Source organism: Rhea pennata, chromosome 2, assembly GCF_028389875.1.
Source record: "Rhea pennata isolate bPtePen1 chromosome 2, bPtePen1.pri, whole genome shotgun sequence".
NCBI lineage: Eukaryota > Metazoa > Chordata > Aves > Rheiformes > Rheidae > Rhea > Rhea pennata.
This window is the reverse complement of record NC_084664.1, coordinates 53,517,373-53,536,328: the sequence shown is the minus strand read 5'-3', so window position 1 is coordinate 53,536,328 and position 18,956 is coordinate 53,517,373. Positions and strand designations below refer to the sequence as shown.

Sequence of the window (18,956 nt, the reverse complement as noted above, 5' to 3'; positions counted from 1 at the left end):
AAAGAAATCTTTATCTGGATACATGAACCCCGGGTTTCACAGGAAAAGAGAACAAAAATACATACTATGTTAAAATAAAAACACACGTAATTCTCAGATCAGATAAAAATGTCTATATGAGTTTTGAGCACTTAAGGAGATAAAGGTTAATATATGTGATACTTTAACTATACTGCCATTTGAATCAAGTAATTTCAAAATACCCCAAAATGTTACAAATGTATCTTATCTTTCTGCTTAAATGCAGACTTCAATCTGTTAATATCATCTCAGATGAGGAAAAAAAAAATACTTTTTCAGCCTTCAATAAAGAATCCGCTTCCAGGGGAAATCTTCCTTTTAAGATACTTTATATGATCAATCTATAAGATTTCAAGGAAGCTAGAAAAAAAGAGTTAGAGTTTCCATTGTAATAGTTGAAGTGAGTTTGTGCCAATTTCCTATTTAAGAGCACTTCAAACACTCAGGTCAATGGGAATGGATTATCTTGCAGTGATTTATAAACATGCCTTAAAATCTCCAGGTACATTTAAGAAAAAGTCCTCAGTAACCTGATTTTCAGTAAGAATTAGGCACTTTTAATAAGATTTAGATTCCTGAGATCCCCAGTTATTTTCAGATGTCTTCCAGGTCACATAAGGTTTTTTTGTAAATGTTACTCTCCTTCATGAAATAGTGGAAAGAGACAAGGAATATTACAAAAATCACAGATAATATGTTCAATCTAACGTGGCCAATGACAAAGTTTCCACGGACTTCAGTGGACTACTAATTCCACCAGTCAGTATCTACCAATCCTCAGGTGCACAAAATCCTTGTAGTACTTATAGCACATGGCAAGCTTTGTGAATAAAATTATACTTTTCCTTACATAGCTCTAATAAGCATTGCTATAAAGCTTAATGAATACACAATATATTCAAAATACATTAGGAAAAAGTATCTAAACCCAGTATGTTTCAATGGTTACATAAGGAAAAAAAGTTTTACGTTTTTACATAAAATATATGGAAAACACTTTAAGTGAGAATAACATTCCATAGTGCATGGTAGGCCTCTGTGGAGATAAGATTTGTCTGACATGTATGACTAAGAACAAATTAGCCCTTTCATAAGTTTCTCTGCATCCATACAGAGCACTATACAAAACTATCAGCGCACAGTGATCTACAGCCCACAATACTTAAATTATAAGAGAAGTTTTCAAACTGTAATCAGTGAGTAAGTTATTATTAGTCTTTTTATAGAATATTCTTTGTGTACTAAAATTCTATAGCAATGTTTATGTTTGATATAAAAAATGAATATTGCTCTTGTAGTAACTTAAAAGCACATGTTTTTACAATTAGACCTGGCATTCTTTCCATTTAGGAAAACAGAAAAAATAAGGAGGATAGAAAAATCATCCTGAAAAGGACTAGAAGAATTTGGGCACAGTTAGTATTAAACAGGAATAGGTCCTGAAGGGACCTAATAACAATCTTGCAAAGCTGAAACAATTATAAAGAGGTGGCATTGCTTGCCACATCTACCTTCTATATTAGGATCACAAGAAACAAGTTGGATTGCAGGAAAGATGACATAAATTAAGTTTTAGGAAAACCTTCCTATAAGGAGAATCAGACATACAAGCTATTAAGAGATATTGTTCAACCTTGTGCAAGGTGCTTGACAGTTTAGATAAATACATGCCAAGGATATTCTGGATACATTTACCTAGCCACAACATAGAGGGGACCATTAGGCAGTTGGAGTGCCTTCTGGCTCTACCTTTGTACAAATCTTGAATACTATATTGACAGGAAAATATCTGCAAATTCTATTTCCTGTATACAAAATATTCCTGCATCATTTCTGTTCTGAAGACTCAGTTTGACCTCAGAAAATGACCATCTTTGGTATTCCGTGGCACAGGCTTTTCAATGGCACAGTATTCACAGTAATTGATTTGCAGGTTAAATAAATAATAGTTTTTCTAGTGCTCGAATTATTAAAATAATTGACAAAGCACAATACAAAGATCTTCTATCCAAACCAAAATAGAGAAAAAAAATAATTGAAGTTTGGTTAAGGAAAAAAAAATAGGGAGGAAGAGAAGGAGGAGAAAAAGATGTCTGAGAGAAAAACAAAGTCCTAATTTAAAGATAATCCTTGCTATGAAAAAGGTTGATTTTTTTTCTCTCTTGAACAGAGCATTGAATTGATACAGATGCAACTTGCAAGAGAGATTTGTACATCAGGGACTACTACAAGAAAAGCAGGGTCACATTCTAGACAGAGAGTAGCTGTGAGAAACCCAAAATATGGGTCGTGCAGTACTGCAGAGCTCCAATCAGACTAAGACTTAAAACAAGTCTCTAAACAGCCACAGCTGACACCGCTTAAGGTTATCAAAACAATCCTGCAAAATTCGTTGATATTATAAGTGACCTTGAAAAGCTACAAAATTTACTCACTGCAGGTAATCAGGATTTATACTATAAATTTTCCCACCCATTACTGAGTACATGACAACTTGGGTGGTCTACAGCACCTTTCTGGCTTTGACCCACACTGCAGGTTGGCATGGTTCCCCAAGCACTCACCTTTCCCCTGCTCCAGCCATCTGCACCTTGCCAAAGGCAACACAGTGCAAGATACAGCCTGATGTGGCGTACACTAATTTATGATCACGTTTAGCCAATGATTATGATTAACTTTTAATCATCCTTATAAGAGCATTTTACACACTGGAAAACTGTCATGTCCCTCCTCAACCTCCTCTTTCTTCTTCCCCCAGGAGAAAGAGAAAGCAAATTGCTTAAGTCATTTATAATTTTTATGCTCTATTCTGAATTCTATTCATCTAAGTTTTTCTTAAATTGTGTTACTCTAATTTCAACTGACGCTTCCTCATGTAAAAAGAAATGTTTCCTCATTCAAGTCATATGACTATATCCCCAAATTGGGATTTGCCTTTTTAATAGGATCATACTGTCAACTTGTATTCAGTTGCTGGTCTAGTATAACCCCACAGATCCTCTCCTATGGTAACACTTTAAGGAATTATTTCTCAACTTCAGATTTGTCTGTCTGATTTTTATTTGCTAGAGTCCTTTGCAGTCTTTATTGAATCTTACTGACTTCAGATGACTCCTCTAATTTATCAAGATCACTGAAGTTATTGTTCTTTCAAAGTGTTTGAAACTGCTTCTAGCTGCTGTAAATCTACAAATTTAATGTTCATATTCCATCACTGCAATTAAGGAAAATAATGTATAAAACCAGATCCAGCAGAGACCACAGCATATCTGAGGCATATATTCTTGGATTGACTATAAATATTGATAGCTGCATTTCTAAATGCACTTTTTCAACTAGTTGTGCACCTACAGATAATCACCAGTTGTTTCAACATAGCTTCAGGTGATTTCTCTAGATTTCAGGGTACAACATCTTGAACTTTTAAACTTTTTAAAATCCTGGTTGCTGTTACAGCTCAGTAATGTCTGAAGGGTCCTTGACACTTCTCAAAAATGCAAACAGCTAGCACAAAACAAAAACGGATGTTTTAAAAGCCTCAGTAAAATCGCTATTCTCCCAAGAAGCCTCCCATGCATACAGCACATCCTGCTAGAAAGTAAGGTCTTAAGTACTGTGCTGTTCCAAGCATAGGAAACAAATATTTTTCATTACACTGACTTGTCCTATAAACAAAGAAATTTCATATTTTTAAATATAATACATCTTTGATCTTAGCTCCGTACTTTTCCCAAATACATGGCCTTCTCAACAAGGAAATGCACAATGTATAAACCCTCTTCTCCAGACTCTAGGCTAAACTCCCAATGAAAATAAGAAAATTACACTGAGTTTTATAACACAGTTTCTTTAAATGGTATCTTCTTTTGACAGCCTGAAGTGTTAGCCCAATTAGGTCATAATTTTGATTCTTAATTAGGAGATTTGGTATTTGAAAGGGCTGCACATTACAGTTAGCAATTCTGAAAATGACCTTTTCTGGAATCTACATATAGATTACAGATTTTAATTCATTTTAATGTAAATCATGGCCAAAAGGCATTTCATGCACAGCTAAAACAGTTTATGTTGGGGGGGGACATTGCTAGACCACATCTTAACCAGCTGCTTACAAGTACTTTTTCACTACTCACCATATGTAACCTGTTAACCCTGCTCCACATTTAATCAATACATGGCTATTAATGGCTATTAGTCAAATTTTTTATGTTTTGCTTGGAGGAATGTACTGCTTCCTCTTTTTTTTTTTTTTTTTTTTTTTTTTTTTTTTTTTTTTTTGAAAGGTAGTATAGCTGTCTATGTGTACCACAACGTGAAAAAACACTCTAATATGTCACTCTTACCTTCTTGGTGTTTGGCCTCATGTAATAGAAAACAGTGGGCTTAAAATTTTTTGAATTTTAGTCTCTAATCCATACAATATGGAAAGCATGAATAGACTGCTTTCTCGAAGTCCCTCATCAAGTGCAGAATTTCTTCTAAGTTGTTTACACTTCTTAGAAATTTTACCCTATTCCTATCAGGATTAGTCATGACCAAAGTGAGCAGTCCCACTGAGCTCAGTGAGACTACTCAATAGGCAGAACTGAATTTCCATATTAAATCCTTTCACCTTATTGCTTAACTTAGGAGGAAAAAATTGAACTGCAGCTATTCACACCTTCTCAAAATATTTAGAAGGAAAAACAATAACAATATAATTTTTCTAAGTTTAACAAATGAATTAACACTTAACGTGTATTTTATGGGGAAATAAAATCTTGCAAAGAAATACCAAGAAAAAAAATGTAAATCTAATTCGCTACTTATTCTAACGCACCTCTTCAATTCCTGTGATTAGAAATCCATTTCCAGATATGGGTATAGCATAACACTTGTAGAAAATAATTAAATAGAACAGTTTATGAAGTCATTTCAATTAGCACATGCAAAGATGGGCTGTACATAGTAATAAGCAAGGACTTCTAAATGAGTTGCTGAAACATTGCACAGGCCACTCAGATTATGTTAACCAAGAACTAAGTTATTCATTGTAATGTAAGAAAACAAAATACAGGAAATTACTATTAAAACAACTCCAACAATCTTGATCAAAAACAACATCTGTGAAGACAAAATACTGAACTCTTAATTTTAAGTATTAGGCACACAGGCATACACACGCCTACAGGTGTGAAGACTGCTATAGGTGAAGGAGGTCACTGAGGCCAAAGATCCTAGTGAGATTATATGGTCTGAGAGGAACCTCCTACCCTAATCCAGAGATGGAAGCTGAAAAAATATAGTATTTCCAAGTTATCAGGAGAGTCTGACATTTGCTGAGAATTTATCTGGCCCATGGGGAAAAAAAGAGAGGAAGAAAATTTCTTTCAACCATACAAAGATGGTAGCCTTTGGACTGCAAAAAAGAGCTGCTTACTACCACTACATAGTGTGAATTAAAAAAAGAACTTGTATAATATTTTTTAAAAATCATTCTACGACATTCATTTAAATAATTGTGCAAGACTCTCCAAATCTTCTCAATGTTCATCTCCAAATAAGAAACAGACTTCAACACATGCTTAAGTTAGTTTGGTCTTTTAATTCATCTTTTATTTCATGTTTTCTGAGAGACATCATCTACTGATTGGCACTTTCTAAAATTGCAGACTTATGCATTCAATGTTCTCACTGCTCTGTAATTAGTCATATGCATATGTCATGAAATGGGTAATACAGCCACAACGATTTCTCTACCAAGGACACAGCATATTTTTTTACTCCTCACTTTTCTATCATATGTTGTATAAATGCACACATACATACATTCAGTTGAAAAGTGCAAAGAAATAAGTTGTACAGTTTTTAAACATAGTGACTGTGTGAGGTACATTTGCTGCATTAATACGTACGTGCTGTAAGAGTTAGTAGGTGATCGACTTCAGATAAAACTTACATTCATACATTATATCTTATTATTTAACTCATACTACTGGTTAGAACAGAAATACAATGCATCATATTACTCATGATTAAAAGAAAAAAAAGCAGAGCAACTCTACTGAAAATGTGCAACATCAAAATTGTGTAAAAATTCCAGATTTTTCTACAATTTCTGACAGGATATGGAAAAGAATTATCTGCCTATACATAACACAACCAAATGTACATTATTCTTAATTATAATATACGTGTTTGGAATTACAAACATATAGTTCATATCTTACCTGGCATGACATCAGTTTGCTGAGTGGTTGTCTCTGTACTTAAGGAAAGGCGACCACCTTTGGCCAATCTGTCACAGAGGAGGGTGATATGTTTCTTCAGCCTACTAGTATCTTTAGGTATGCACAACTCACTGGTGAGAGTCAGCGCCTGTTCCTTAGAGCTCTTTGACAAACAAGTTCTTAATAAGTAAGAAATGGCAGCATCCACAGTTTCTTCCCAACCCTGGATTAAAGAAAAGAAAGCCAGATAAAATGAATAGATAAAGTGAATATATCTGGATATCTGATAACCAGATAAAAGTGAACTGTAATATGATGCATCGTACTAAAAGTAAAGTAACAAATCAAAGACTAAGAACTTTCAAACAATATTGATACAAAAAAATGGGGTTAATGAAAGGCATGAATACACAGTTCTTCAGCCTGTACAAGCAAAAAAAAAAAAAAAAAAAAAAAACCCTAGTAAACCTGGAAAAAAACAAGTTCCAATGTTATTAGGATCTGACTGAGAAATCAAATTAAAATAAAAGTAATACATAGACAGGATGAGACAGTTACAGTTAAATTCAGTGGTTTTCTTAATAATTGAAAAGCAGAATTTTCTGGGTGCAAAATTTGGAATTCACAACAAAACTATGAAGTAAATACAAACCTTATAATACAGCATGGTAATAATATACTGAAGATATGTTAGGGTCAGAAAAAAAAATGAGGTATTCAGTTATATGTCCTTTAGCCTATGTGGCTAAAATCCTGGCATTACACCAGTAACACAGAATACCATGACTGTAACCCAAAGTTACCATATTAAGTACCCATTTAACAGATTAGTTAATTTTAAGCTATGATGCCCAAGGCATTAGCACAGGTGTTTGACTGCTGTGATAAACTGGGACCCAGATTTCTAAGCTGGAGTAGTGTGAAGCTGTAAAAATTTATGGGAAGAGCAATTTAGTCACCCCATCATTTAAAATAAGCAGCTACCAATGGAAAAACTCTCAGGAGGAAAAGCTATATTCAGCATGTTGTATTCAATATACATAATACCACAAAATAAAGTGTTTGTTTCTGAAAATAACATTCAGCAAAAACATGTAAACCCTTCTTCTCTCATAAAGCACCTTAAAAAATACCTTTAAAATTTAGGTTCAAGTTTGTCATTTGTACTACGGCTTTCATGGCCACGAACAAAGCAAATATGTTCCTTCAGATAAAAATCCTGGATAGCAGAAATTTCTCAGGTGTTATACATTAGATATTACATATTAGCCTATTTCATTTCTGTAGCATGCAATGCAGAATCAAGTCATCCTGATGCATTCCGCAATCTTTAAGTTACACTATATGATGAGACCATGAAAGGTCTATAATTTATGATTGCAACTGCAAGCTAGTTACAAAGCCTACTCATATCTTTTCCTGACAACACTATAGCTTATGCTGTGCTAGCTACTAGTATGAAGGGCTTTGTGGTTTGTTCTTTTCAGGACTCATTGCATCTTTGGCATTCACCAACATACAAGCAAGTTTCTTGTATATGCTGCCTACATGTAGAGGGAACAAACATGCAACTGTTGCAGTACTAGTGTCTGCTCTCACAGCAGGCCTGATTGGTTGCAATTTAGTTTGGCGATAGTCTTTATAGACTTTAGAAGTTCTGAGGGTACAGCCTCGAACCACTCAGAGGTATCTAACCTCATAGAAGTAACACTGAGATAACTCTTTACATGGCGATTACCCATGTATAACAAAAAGAAAGCTCTTTGAGTATCGAGTTGTGATTAATATAACCAAGAATAGTGTTCTAGTGTTTTAAGATCTTTCTCATATGCATTCTATTTGAGTAAAAATGCTCACCTGAACACTGAAATCATCCACTTATCCCAATTTCCATGACCAAGTGAGCATAACATCACTGGTACAAATTTTAAAGAGTGATGGTGCCAGTCTTGTGAGAGTCCACAAATAAGTGAATAATGTCTGTGAATTTCTTCTATGAGATATATATGGATTTTGTGATGGATAAGGCACTATTTTGGACATTTGGAGAAGCAAAGACCCTTCCTGACCTTCTGGTCAGGACCTAAGTACAGATCCGAAAAAGACGCTTACTAGTGTTCAAGTACCAATATCACATGTGCTTCACCATGGTCCAAATATACACTGTGCTTAACGAACTGTGTCCTGAAAATGTGCTATATGTGTACAAAATGATTTAATTTGCAGTGGAACAGTATCAACCACTAGGGTTTTCTTAGTCAATATTTGCCTTTCCTGATTTCAGAGCAGTGACGACTCTCACCCATTGTCTTTTTTTTCCCTCCCCAAATTAGGCAAATTGGGGAAAAGATCATGCCAAGCAATCATTGTGGTGGTAACTTAACATTTTTCAGATATTCTATGAAGAATCCATTGGGACATAAGCCATCCACTGACCTGTGATGGTGATGGAAATAATCCATTCTGCAGCTAATTTAAGGAGGTTAATGAGCTGGTAAATTCTGTCTACATTCCCACATATTGGGCAATGAAACTTAATAAGTAAAGGCATCAAAAACAGTCAAGCCAGTCTCTCCTGACTATACTACAAACCATGAAAAATAATACAACAAAAATCTAAGAATATTGAATTTCACTAAAAGACAAAGAAACACATGGTTAACTAGTGTCAGTATACATTAGCAGAAAAGCTGGCTAAAATATTGCTCCAAACAAGTTATAAAAATACAGGTGAAAGGAATATTTAAATACGGAGACTGAAATACAAACTAACAAAAGTCAGGAAACTGAAAGTGGCTAGTGTTCTGTCTTTGGCTCACATAAGCATGTTTTACTTTGTACCATGGCCTTAACATTTTCTGACCCTAGTTCTTGTATTTAATCTCCATGTAAAACACTTTTTTCAGTAGACCATAAAACTATTTTCTCCAATTCAAAAACTGTTGATCTAAAAGGTCCACTCAAATCCAAAGCTGCCTTCATGATTAGTCAAAGAGTACACAAAAGCTACCTCTATACAAAAAAATCTTGATAGAAATGATACAGATTTACACAACTGAAAATTGATAGCTTCAGGTAAGATTGCCTTTGTCAGCAGTTTCTACTGGTGCAAGAAAGAGGAGATTCGAAGAAAAGACAAAAATTATTCATCTCTTTTGTGTAAAAAGGGCAAGGATGTGTTTGAAAGTGTGAGTGTTCTTGTCTATAGTCCATACTGAAGAGAAATTCTAATCATATCTGTAATATTCACTTCTGACTTTTTGTGTAGTATTCTGTGGGCTGAAGAAGGTCCATTTCTGAGGTGTGATACCAGAAAGCCATTATCTTCTGAAAAGCGAGCATTACCACAACTATTGTGAGCCCACTGCTACTGATTCATAAAAAGAGGTATTATTGCATCATGAAAAAATCCTCATATTTTATCATCTGAAATAGATTAAAAAAACAATAATCCATTCATTTAAGTTTTACACTGGGAAAGGTTTAGCTTCATATTTTGCAGGTATAGATTATTAATTTTCTAATGTAAATAATAAGTAAGTAGATACTTGGTACTTTCTTTATGCCAGATCAAATATGCTACTAGACTCTGAAAACCACAGGTAGATTAGTGAGACGACCTGGACTAAGATTGTACAAATATGCATTCATTATATTCCATATATACTATCAAGAATGATTCTCAGACATCATGGCATAACTGTGACAGTAATTACAGGTTTGACCTCATTGGCATAAGGTTTGATCTAGAATACCTAAATTTTTTTTTCCTGGAAGATTTCAAGGTTCTCCCATTAGCTTTGTAATTTTGGAGAAACCTCCAAAATAACATTCCCAGTAGAGAAAGTCATTACCCTACTGTTATGCTACAATTCCAGATAACAAACTGGAAGTCCATCCAGCACATCAGCCTTCAACCTGCAGGTAAGGTGTCCGGATGCAGTGCAGGTACGCATCCTGTGACCCAATGTGCAAATGGGAAATGTAGTCACTAGTAAAGTTTGTGTCAAGGCGGGCCTTATTGGGAGGTACAGTGCTGTAGCCTCTCACTTGACTGCAAAACTCCACTCCAAGGGTTTAATTGGTCAACAAAATGGCAGCTAGTCATCCACAGGGTTGAGATCTGTGAGAGGGATTACAACATCATTTTGACAAAGTGGGGTCTGTTGTCTGTTAAGAAAAAATGCACAGACTTAACATCAGTATTTAACACAATTTCCTTTTCTTCACCACTTTGAAATTGTCTTAAATAAATTTACATCATGCAGAAAAGCTGAAATCCTACAAAAGCTCTGAATGTTTATACACCAGCTTCAATGTTTCACATCAAGAATAGAAGTCTCAGAATTGACTAAATAATTTAAAAGCTAAAATCTTATTTTCAAAAGTTGCTTAGGTTCTTAAGGGACAAAGTATAGCTGAAAGCTCCAGGACTTAGGCAGCCCAGTCCTAACATAGAATCACAGAATGAGTTAGGTTGGGAGGGACTTCTGGAGATCATCTAGTCCAACCCCCCCCCCCCACCACCACCACCACCCCCCCCCCCCCGCTCAAGCAGGGTCACCTACAGCGTGTTAGACAGGGTTGCATACAGGCGGGCCTTGAAGATCTCCAGAAAAAGAGACTCCACAACCTCTCTGGGCAACCTGTGCCAGTGCTCTGTCACTCTCACAGGGAAGAAATTACTCCTCATATTCAGGTGGAACTTGCTGCGTTTGCACCAATGCTTCTTGTTCTGTTACCTGGGACTACTGAAAAGAGTTTGGCCCTCTCCCCTTGACATCCTCCCTTCAGGTACTTATACACATTGATAAGATCCCCCCTCAGTCTTCTCTTCCCCAGGCTAAACAGGCCCAGCTCTCACAGCTGTTACTCAGTCTTTTAATCATCTTTGTAGCCCTACGTTGGACTCTCTCCAGTAGCTCCATGTCTCTCTTGTACTGGGGAGCCCAGAACTGGACACAGTGCTCGAGATGAGGCCTCCCCAGGACTGAGTAGAGGGGCAGGATCACCTCCCTCCACCTGCTGGCAACACACTTCCTAATGCATCCCAGGATACCATTGACCTTCCTGGCCACAAGAGCACATTGCTGGCTCGTGGTCAACTTGTTATCCACCAGCATTCCCACATCCTTCTCTGTAGAGCTGCTTTCCAGAAGGTCAGCCCACAGCCTGTACTGGTACATGGAGTTATTCTCCCTAGGTGCACTTCCCTGCACTTGCCCTTGTTGAACCTCATGAGGTTCCTCTCTGCCCAGCTCTCCAGCCTGTCCAGGTCTCTCTGAATGGCAGCACAGCCCTCTGGTGTATCAGCCACTCCTCCCAGCTTGGTATCATTGGCCAATTTGTTGAAGAGGTACTCCGTCCCTTCATCCAGGTCACTGCATTCTGTCCTTTAATCCATATTTAATTTATGTTTGAAAGTTTACCCCTAACTAACCTTGTAGCTGAAGGAAACATGAAAGACGTGCTTGCTCTGTTTAGAGGAAGACTCTGGAAATACTAACACAGTGCATTTGTTCAGATCAAAATACTTACATTAATCTTGGGAAAGACAACATGCTACGCAGTCCCAGTTTGGTCCTCCCTAAATACATATCCCTTAAAAATTATGATATATGCTATGGTTTTTGATTCAATATTTGCACAAGTTTTTACTTTCTCACTTTAGATATTTTATCTACATGGAGTAACCACAGCACTCAGATTGCTCAGAACTAGATTCAAGAGAAAATAATCTTAACAAGTGGTATCTCTCAAGGAGGAGGCCCTTTTTCCTCTAATCAGAGGGTTTTTTCTCAGTTTCTAGCCACCTTTAGTGGCTTCTAGCTACCTTCAAGTCACCTTTAATTCCCAGACATTTAGGCATCACATTAATCAAAAATTGTATTTCAAAAATTCTATTTCTGCAGAAAAGAGACCGTGATTCCTTAGTTATGCCAAAATGTAGCAGAGGTAAACTCTTTACCTCTTGAACTGGAATTTCATCCTGGCTTTGTATATTAATTACTCAGCTACTGCCTAATTTTTATTGAATATTTACTTTATGAAAAATATCTTCATCATGGTGGTTGAGGCCAGAAAACTCCAGTTTAGTAAAATCTGTAAACCATGCCTAATTTGACATGTTCTGCAGTCAAAAATTTCTTAGTACTTAAGCATATGCTTAAGTTGGATATGATTATCACATTTCATAGCCTTAGGCCTCTAAGGAATGAATAAGTAACATTAATTAAGTAACATAATAAGAACAGATAACCAGTTTACTTAGAGGGAATTAGCTTTCATTCAGCACCTGTGACAGAATAAGCAGCCTCAACAGTTACAAAATGTTGGAGACTCAAATGGAAGGGTTTTGTGCTGTGAAGTTGGAACCTTTAACAAGTTCTTTATATATTGCATTATAGCACAACTGAAATACCAAAAGACCACAAGATTATTAAGATAATAATTACTAAAGTATTAGTTTTTTGGGGGGAGGGGGTCTAGTTTTGCCGAGCTGTTAATCTTCCGGTGTTTTTCCTCTCTGGGTGTAAGAGATAACAGGAAGTAAGTATGTAAATGTCAGCCCCAGGGAAGTCATTATTTAGCTTGAAGATTGTACCTAAAAAGTTTCAAAAGAAACGAAGTTAATGAGTTAATGATTTAGTAGGTAAAAGAAGGCTACTTTGTTCTACATGCCACAGGACTTGTGAGAAGGGAATGTTTAAGGAACAATAGAAACAGAATATTGTTTTGGTTGTGGTTGAGAGGCAAATGTTGTCTCCTGAAAGTCTGCTTACACCAAACACACAGATACAACTGGAATTAACCGGAATCACAGAATCAGTAAGGTTGGAAAGGACCTCTGGAGATCATCTAGTCCAACCTCCTCAGCAGGGTCACCTAGAGCATGTTAGACAGGGTTACATCCAGGTGGGCCTTGAAGATCTCCAGAGAAGGAGACTCCACAACCTCTCTGGGCAACCTGGTCCAGTGCTCCCTCACTCTCACAGGGAAGAAATTACTCCTCACATTCAGGTGGAACGTCCTGTGGTTCAGTTTGTGCTTGTGGCCTCTTGTCCTTTCGCCTGGGACAACTGAAAAGAGTTTGTCTCCATCCCCTTGACACCCTCCCTTCAGGTTCTTATACACACTGATAAGATCCCCCCTCAGTCTTCTCTTCCCCAGGCTGAAGAGGCCCAGCTCTCGCAGCCATTCCTCATGCCTTTAACTCTGGTTGAAGACCTTCAAGCAGAAATGTTTCCTCAATAGACTAACAGGATCAAAGACCTTTTCATAGTTGGTTCAGTTCTTAGGCTAGGTAATGCAGAAGAGTAAATTCTTTAAGAATGCTTGTTAATAATGTAAGCCTGCTATGACACAATATTATTCCAAAATGGATAAATATAGACATGTTCATAACTATTTGCCCATTAGCTTATTTAATTTCCCTTCAGTTAATTCAATTAAATTTAATTCAATTCAATCTGCTAGTTACTTTTCAACAAGCCAAGGAAAGTTATAGATGATCATCAAAGAAAAAACTTCAGCATTTCAACTGAAATTCATAAAAGCAAGGAAAAGTGGATTTAAGATAGCCACTTCAAGCTGCACTTACAGTATTTTGCATGCTATTGCACATTACTCTATATTGCAAGAATACTGACTCCAATCCAGGATCAGAATTTAGAGATACAGAAGTATCTCTAAGTACACAGTGCCATCAGCTCCTCTTTTATAACATCTCCTGCACTGCATCTAGAGTACATCATGTTTGGGATCTTTTTGCATAAAGTTGTCCAGTAGTTATGTCAATACAGGATAATAATTTGACTCTTGTCCAAATCATCAGAGAACATACGACATAGAAGAACATGTTAAAGTAAAAAGGCAGATGTAAAATTATTTCCTACAGCTCACTGAAAGTTCAATAGAAACTGAAAGCTAGAAAGTCATAATTAGATAGTTTGCACCAGTAGGATTAAATATCTTCTGTACTTTGCAAAAATCATTAAAAATTCTCTGGTAAAAAACTTTTATAAATAGGTTTGGAGATGATCCTTTAAGTTACCGGATCTTTTTACTGCTCAAGGAACAAGTCACAAGTTTATATTTCTAATTTAATTTATAAAATTTGAGTTGAGAAGACTCATTTAATTTCACTTGAACACTAAATATGATTTCTGGAATTTTAAAGCATTAAAAAAAGCCTCCATAAAAACCCATCTTATGAGCTTTATGCAGACAGTTGCAGAAAAGGGAAAATAAATCATAAAGGCCCAGAGAAATCAATACTTACAGTTGTGCTTGTTGGTAAGTCTCTTCATATGTTTAAAGCCAAGTAAAATTCACACAAAATCCCACACATAAGATTATGTTAGACAGGAAACTGCATCTTCTTGTGGGATTAGACAAACAATGGTACTGTTTAGGAAAGGTGTTGTCAAACTGAGGGATAACCTGGAAAGGGTTTCCAGGAGGGTATGAATACACTACAGGGAGCAAAACTGGAGATACCAACAGAAAGAAGTGGCTGCTCTAACAGCTTGAAAATATGAGTAAGGCTGACAACGTTCTAGGTAAGGGATGGGACAGACAACAAAGAAACAGAAAGCAGAAGGAAACAAGTGGATGTAGGGAGGCATTCAAAAAGTAAGTTTGAGAACCACAGGTTTATGGAATTAGAACTCCAGCAGAAAATCTAGTTAGCAAGCTACACATTAATACTGGTTGTCCTGAGTGTAAATAGACTATTCTAATGGCATATCAGTGAAACTTGAACAAGATAGTTCTTAAGTTTTGTTCACCAGCCACGTGATGCAGCATCTTAGGAAGTCTGTCATAAAAAGCATGGGTTTACTTTAAATCTTTATCACTCTTTAATAATATTACACCTGTGACAAAAAACATTTTCAGGCTGACTATAAAATAATTTATCCTACATTGATAGCCAAGACAGTAATCAAAGAATGCCAATGCAATGTGAAACATACTGTAAATACTATGCAACAGTACTGTAAGTCAAATTACAGGAATTCTTACAGCTGTTAACCCAGGAATTTGACTGTACACATCTTATTTCTTGATTTTAGTCACAATAATGATTTCAGCAAGTCTCAAAAATGCTAGAGTATGTGGAAACGCACCTTACTGAATGACAACTTTGGCCTTCACGCTTATCCAAACCATTCCCCACTCCTCACACACAAGAGATTTCTGTATTTGAAAGCATTGCATAAGCTAATTTACAAGAAACACCATCAATGAATCTTAATACTTTAACAGTGATTAAAGAAATGTTACTGTTACACATACAATTCACCAAACCAGGGCCACTGAATCAGTAGTCTCTGATATAAACCATGAGCAAATTTTGCTAGGAATTTGCTGTAATTCCAGTCATTGTGCCCCACATTCTTAAAACATCCTATATTCTATTTGTCTCCTGAATGACAGGTAACAGTCACAGCTGCTAACCATGAAGATGGCATGAAAAATTTCTCTGTTCTAGCAGAACTGGAGCTGACAAACTGTTTCCTTGCAGGTGTACCTGAAAAATTGCTATCGAAAATGAACTGATATGCCATTTAGGAGACCACTTGAACACAGTTTGAGTAACACTAGAAGAAAAAACAAGTGAGTAGACTTTATCTATGTCTATACAGCACTGTCTAATTCTAGGAAAAAAACGCAATAAAGTATTTCCAAAGTCTTAATATATGAACTTTGAACACAAAGCCTCCTGAAACAATGTGTTTTTTAAGATGCATATGATTTAATTGGAGAACAACCCCTGTTGCAACAGAAAAACAGGTTTTCTACCTCATAGTGCTTTAAAAATGCCTGACTGAAAAATTCTTCTAGAACTCTTTAGAATTCACTTTGGTAAAAATTAATAATAGTACTAAAAAGACATCACAGGCATGGATGACATGGAACATATAAAATCCTACACAGTAGTGAAATTTGTAGTTTGATGAAAATCCAGATGCATGACTCAAGCTTAAATGCTTTCCAGATCTATTAAATGCTTAAGATGATGTTTATAGCAAACAAACATTAGGAAAAAGAAGCAACTCAGATTCTTGCTATACTCATTCTGCTCTCTCTAACTGTATCTTCATTTAAATCAAATATTATGGATAGTATCTATAATATTATTTACTGATTTGAATTTTATTTCTACATGCATTTAAAATAATTGAACAAAATTTAAATGCTAACAGGAATTTCCAAACTCATGAAAGTAGCATCAAACTGAGGATACAGTTAAACACCTAAGACAAGGTAAAAGACAGAACTACTGATATCAAGAGAACTAAGAAAATACAGATTCTAGAAGAAGAGTTCAAACCAGTACAGATAAATCAATTTCATTTTAATCTGAAGCAAAAAAAAAAAAAAAAAAAAAAAAAAAAAAAAAAAACATTCAGAAAAGAAAAAACATTCTTTGTCAGGCACCACCTCTGAAGACTCAAATTATCATCAAATACTACATGAAGACATCTAAACCTGATTAAGGATTTGGGCTCACCATACGAAGAAATAGTCATTGCTCCAAAACTTTTCCAATTTACTTATAACACAAGGGATAAAAGATGAATATAACAAACAGGGCAGTACAAGGCAAAAATGAGACAACTCTGATCACAACATGCCATCTCCTGAACAATCGAGCTCTGCAGACATCATGATACAACATTTATTTATGGTAGAAAAGATTAAGGAATCTAAGACCAATAAATAGAATAGTATAGAAAGCAGTCAAGACTGATGGAGGAAACTGCACAAGATCTCTTCTTTACAGTATTTGTTCAATTAGTCCAAGCCTCTGATTATAGCGCAATAGATCTGTGTAGAGCCATTAAGTAATAATTACTCAAAATTAGCAATTATTTTCAAGTTACTTTAAAGGACCTAATTCAAATTGTAATACCTCAAATTCTGAGGCAGTGGATTGTGATTAATATTTAGTCAGAAAAAAAAACCCTATGTAAATAGGCTTTAAAAAAATCCATCACAAATATACTTGTTATTTCCGCATTGCTGTGCTGTAATTGCCAATGACAACAGAAATAGCATCTTTATCTGTACAGTGTGGAAACACTTGCTTAACAGAACTCTTGCAGCACAAACACCACTCTACAAGAACTGCTCATTTTAAGTTCTGCTTAGTAAATATATAATGTACCTTATGGCAGCTTCACACAGCAGAATACAGGATATAAATGTGTATCACAGATACTTTCCTGAGAAGCATGCTTTCTATTCAAAACTTTATTTTTGTTCTGGTATTTTTGTCCTCTAAAGTACAATTCACAACTACTGAACTCCTTCACACTAAATATAAGACTAACTGTGTTTTCTTTGGTTTCTATTCTATGAATACACATTTTTTTAAACATGATTTACCAAAGCATCTTTGCATAATGTCTTCAAATATGGGAAGAAGGCTGAAAGTGCCTTTGACTTGGGAACTAAAATAGTATTTTTAAAACTGTCTTAGAGAAGATGCAGTATTTACCTTTAATGAACAGTGTTCCTAAGCTAATACTTTACCAGCAATGATCTGGGAAAATCATATTGCACCAAAAGGGAATTACAAAAAGATATATTAAAACTGCTTGTGGAACAGCCCTTCTTCAGGAATTCAAAAGACCATCTGAAGCACACCAAATAATAGGTGTTCTAGGAGTCTAGCAAACTGAGGGTGACTAAAAGATTCTGTATGTTGCATTCTATTATGATGACAATTATAATCACTCAAGATTTAAAAATGTTTAAGTACAATTGTCAAAAAAGTCCCACTCACAGAAAAAAACTATGATTATTAGCTGTTGTAAGGTTTTAGTGTACTAATGAAACAACCAGTAATAGGATCAGAGAGTATATCATTTATATAATAGCAGATCTCTCTTCTAGGAGAGGATTTCATTCACTCTACAGTTGATTAATTCTCTTCCATGCTTTGGCTTGCTTTCATGTTCTTAGGAAAATGCATGCTTTACTGAAACATGATAAATCAAGATGAGTATAGATGGTGAATTCATTAGGTATTCCATTAAAATTGAAGCTATCTCTGATTATTGTACTCAAACTTGCATGTGGGCTGCCTCCTTCAGGATGGGACGTTCTTTTCCATCCACACAGAAAGACTTCCAAAATTAGCTGGAGGTATGTTAGGTCAGAATTAAAATAGAACTGGATCACTTTTCTTCTTGACAAGCAGTGTATCTATATCGCCCTATTTCCCTTTCATATTGTCCCACATATTCTAAAATGAGATCAGAATGTATCCTAACAACTGTTTCTTATTGTCTTACTTTTGGTCGAAGGTAAGAATTATGAAGACCTCTGAGCAGAGTTTGTTTGTAAAAGAAAAGAAGGTATGTCTTTTAAGAAAATCAACTCTGAATATCTATCTGTACAATTACACCTCTAATAATGGTTGTTTGTCATACATACACATCATGGGTTTCTGCAGAGGCCACTACTGATTCAGTTTATGAATTTTTTAGGTATTTTTGTCATCTTAATCTTCTGTTTTGGAATTTGACTCCTTACAACCATTGATCCTTTTCTGGGAACTAATGAAAGAAACATTTGTATTCACTGCATGAATGGAGTGGTTTGGCTTCTTTGTAGCCAGCTTCAGAAGTATGTCGTTCTGCTTTTTAGCACTGAAATCATCTAACACTTCATCTATCTTTTCCTCAAAAACTTTTCACCAGTAAAGTCAGCTAA

At 35.6% G+C, this 18,956-nt stretch overlaps 1 protein-coding gene across 4 annotated transcripts in view; it reads right to left on the bottom strand.

The window, feature by feature from the left end:
• BBS9 (Bardet-Biedl syndrome 9) overlaps positions 1-18,956 on the bottom strand; it is a 308,372-nt gene that overhangs the window by 140,996 nt on the left and 148,420 nt on the right. For all 4 annotated transcript variants that reach the window (XM_062569543.1, XM_062569542.1, XM_062569544.1 and 1 more), the window contains one exon: positions 6,231-6,453. In XM_062569543.1, the coding sequence (XP_062425527.1) occupies positions 6,231-6,453 (223 nt within the window). The remainder of the gene's footprint in view (positions 1-6,230; positions 6,454-18,956) is intronic.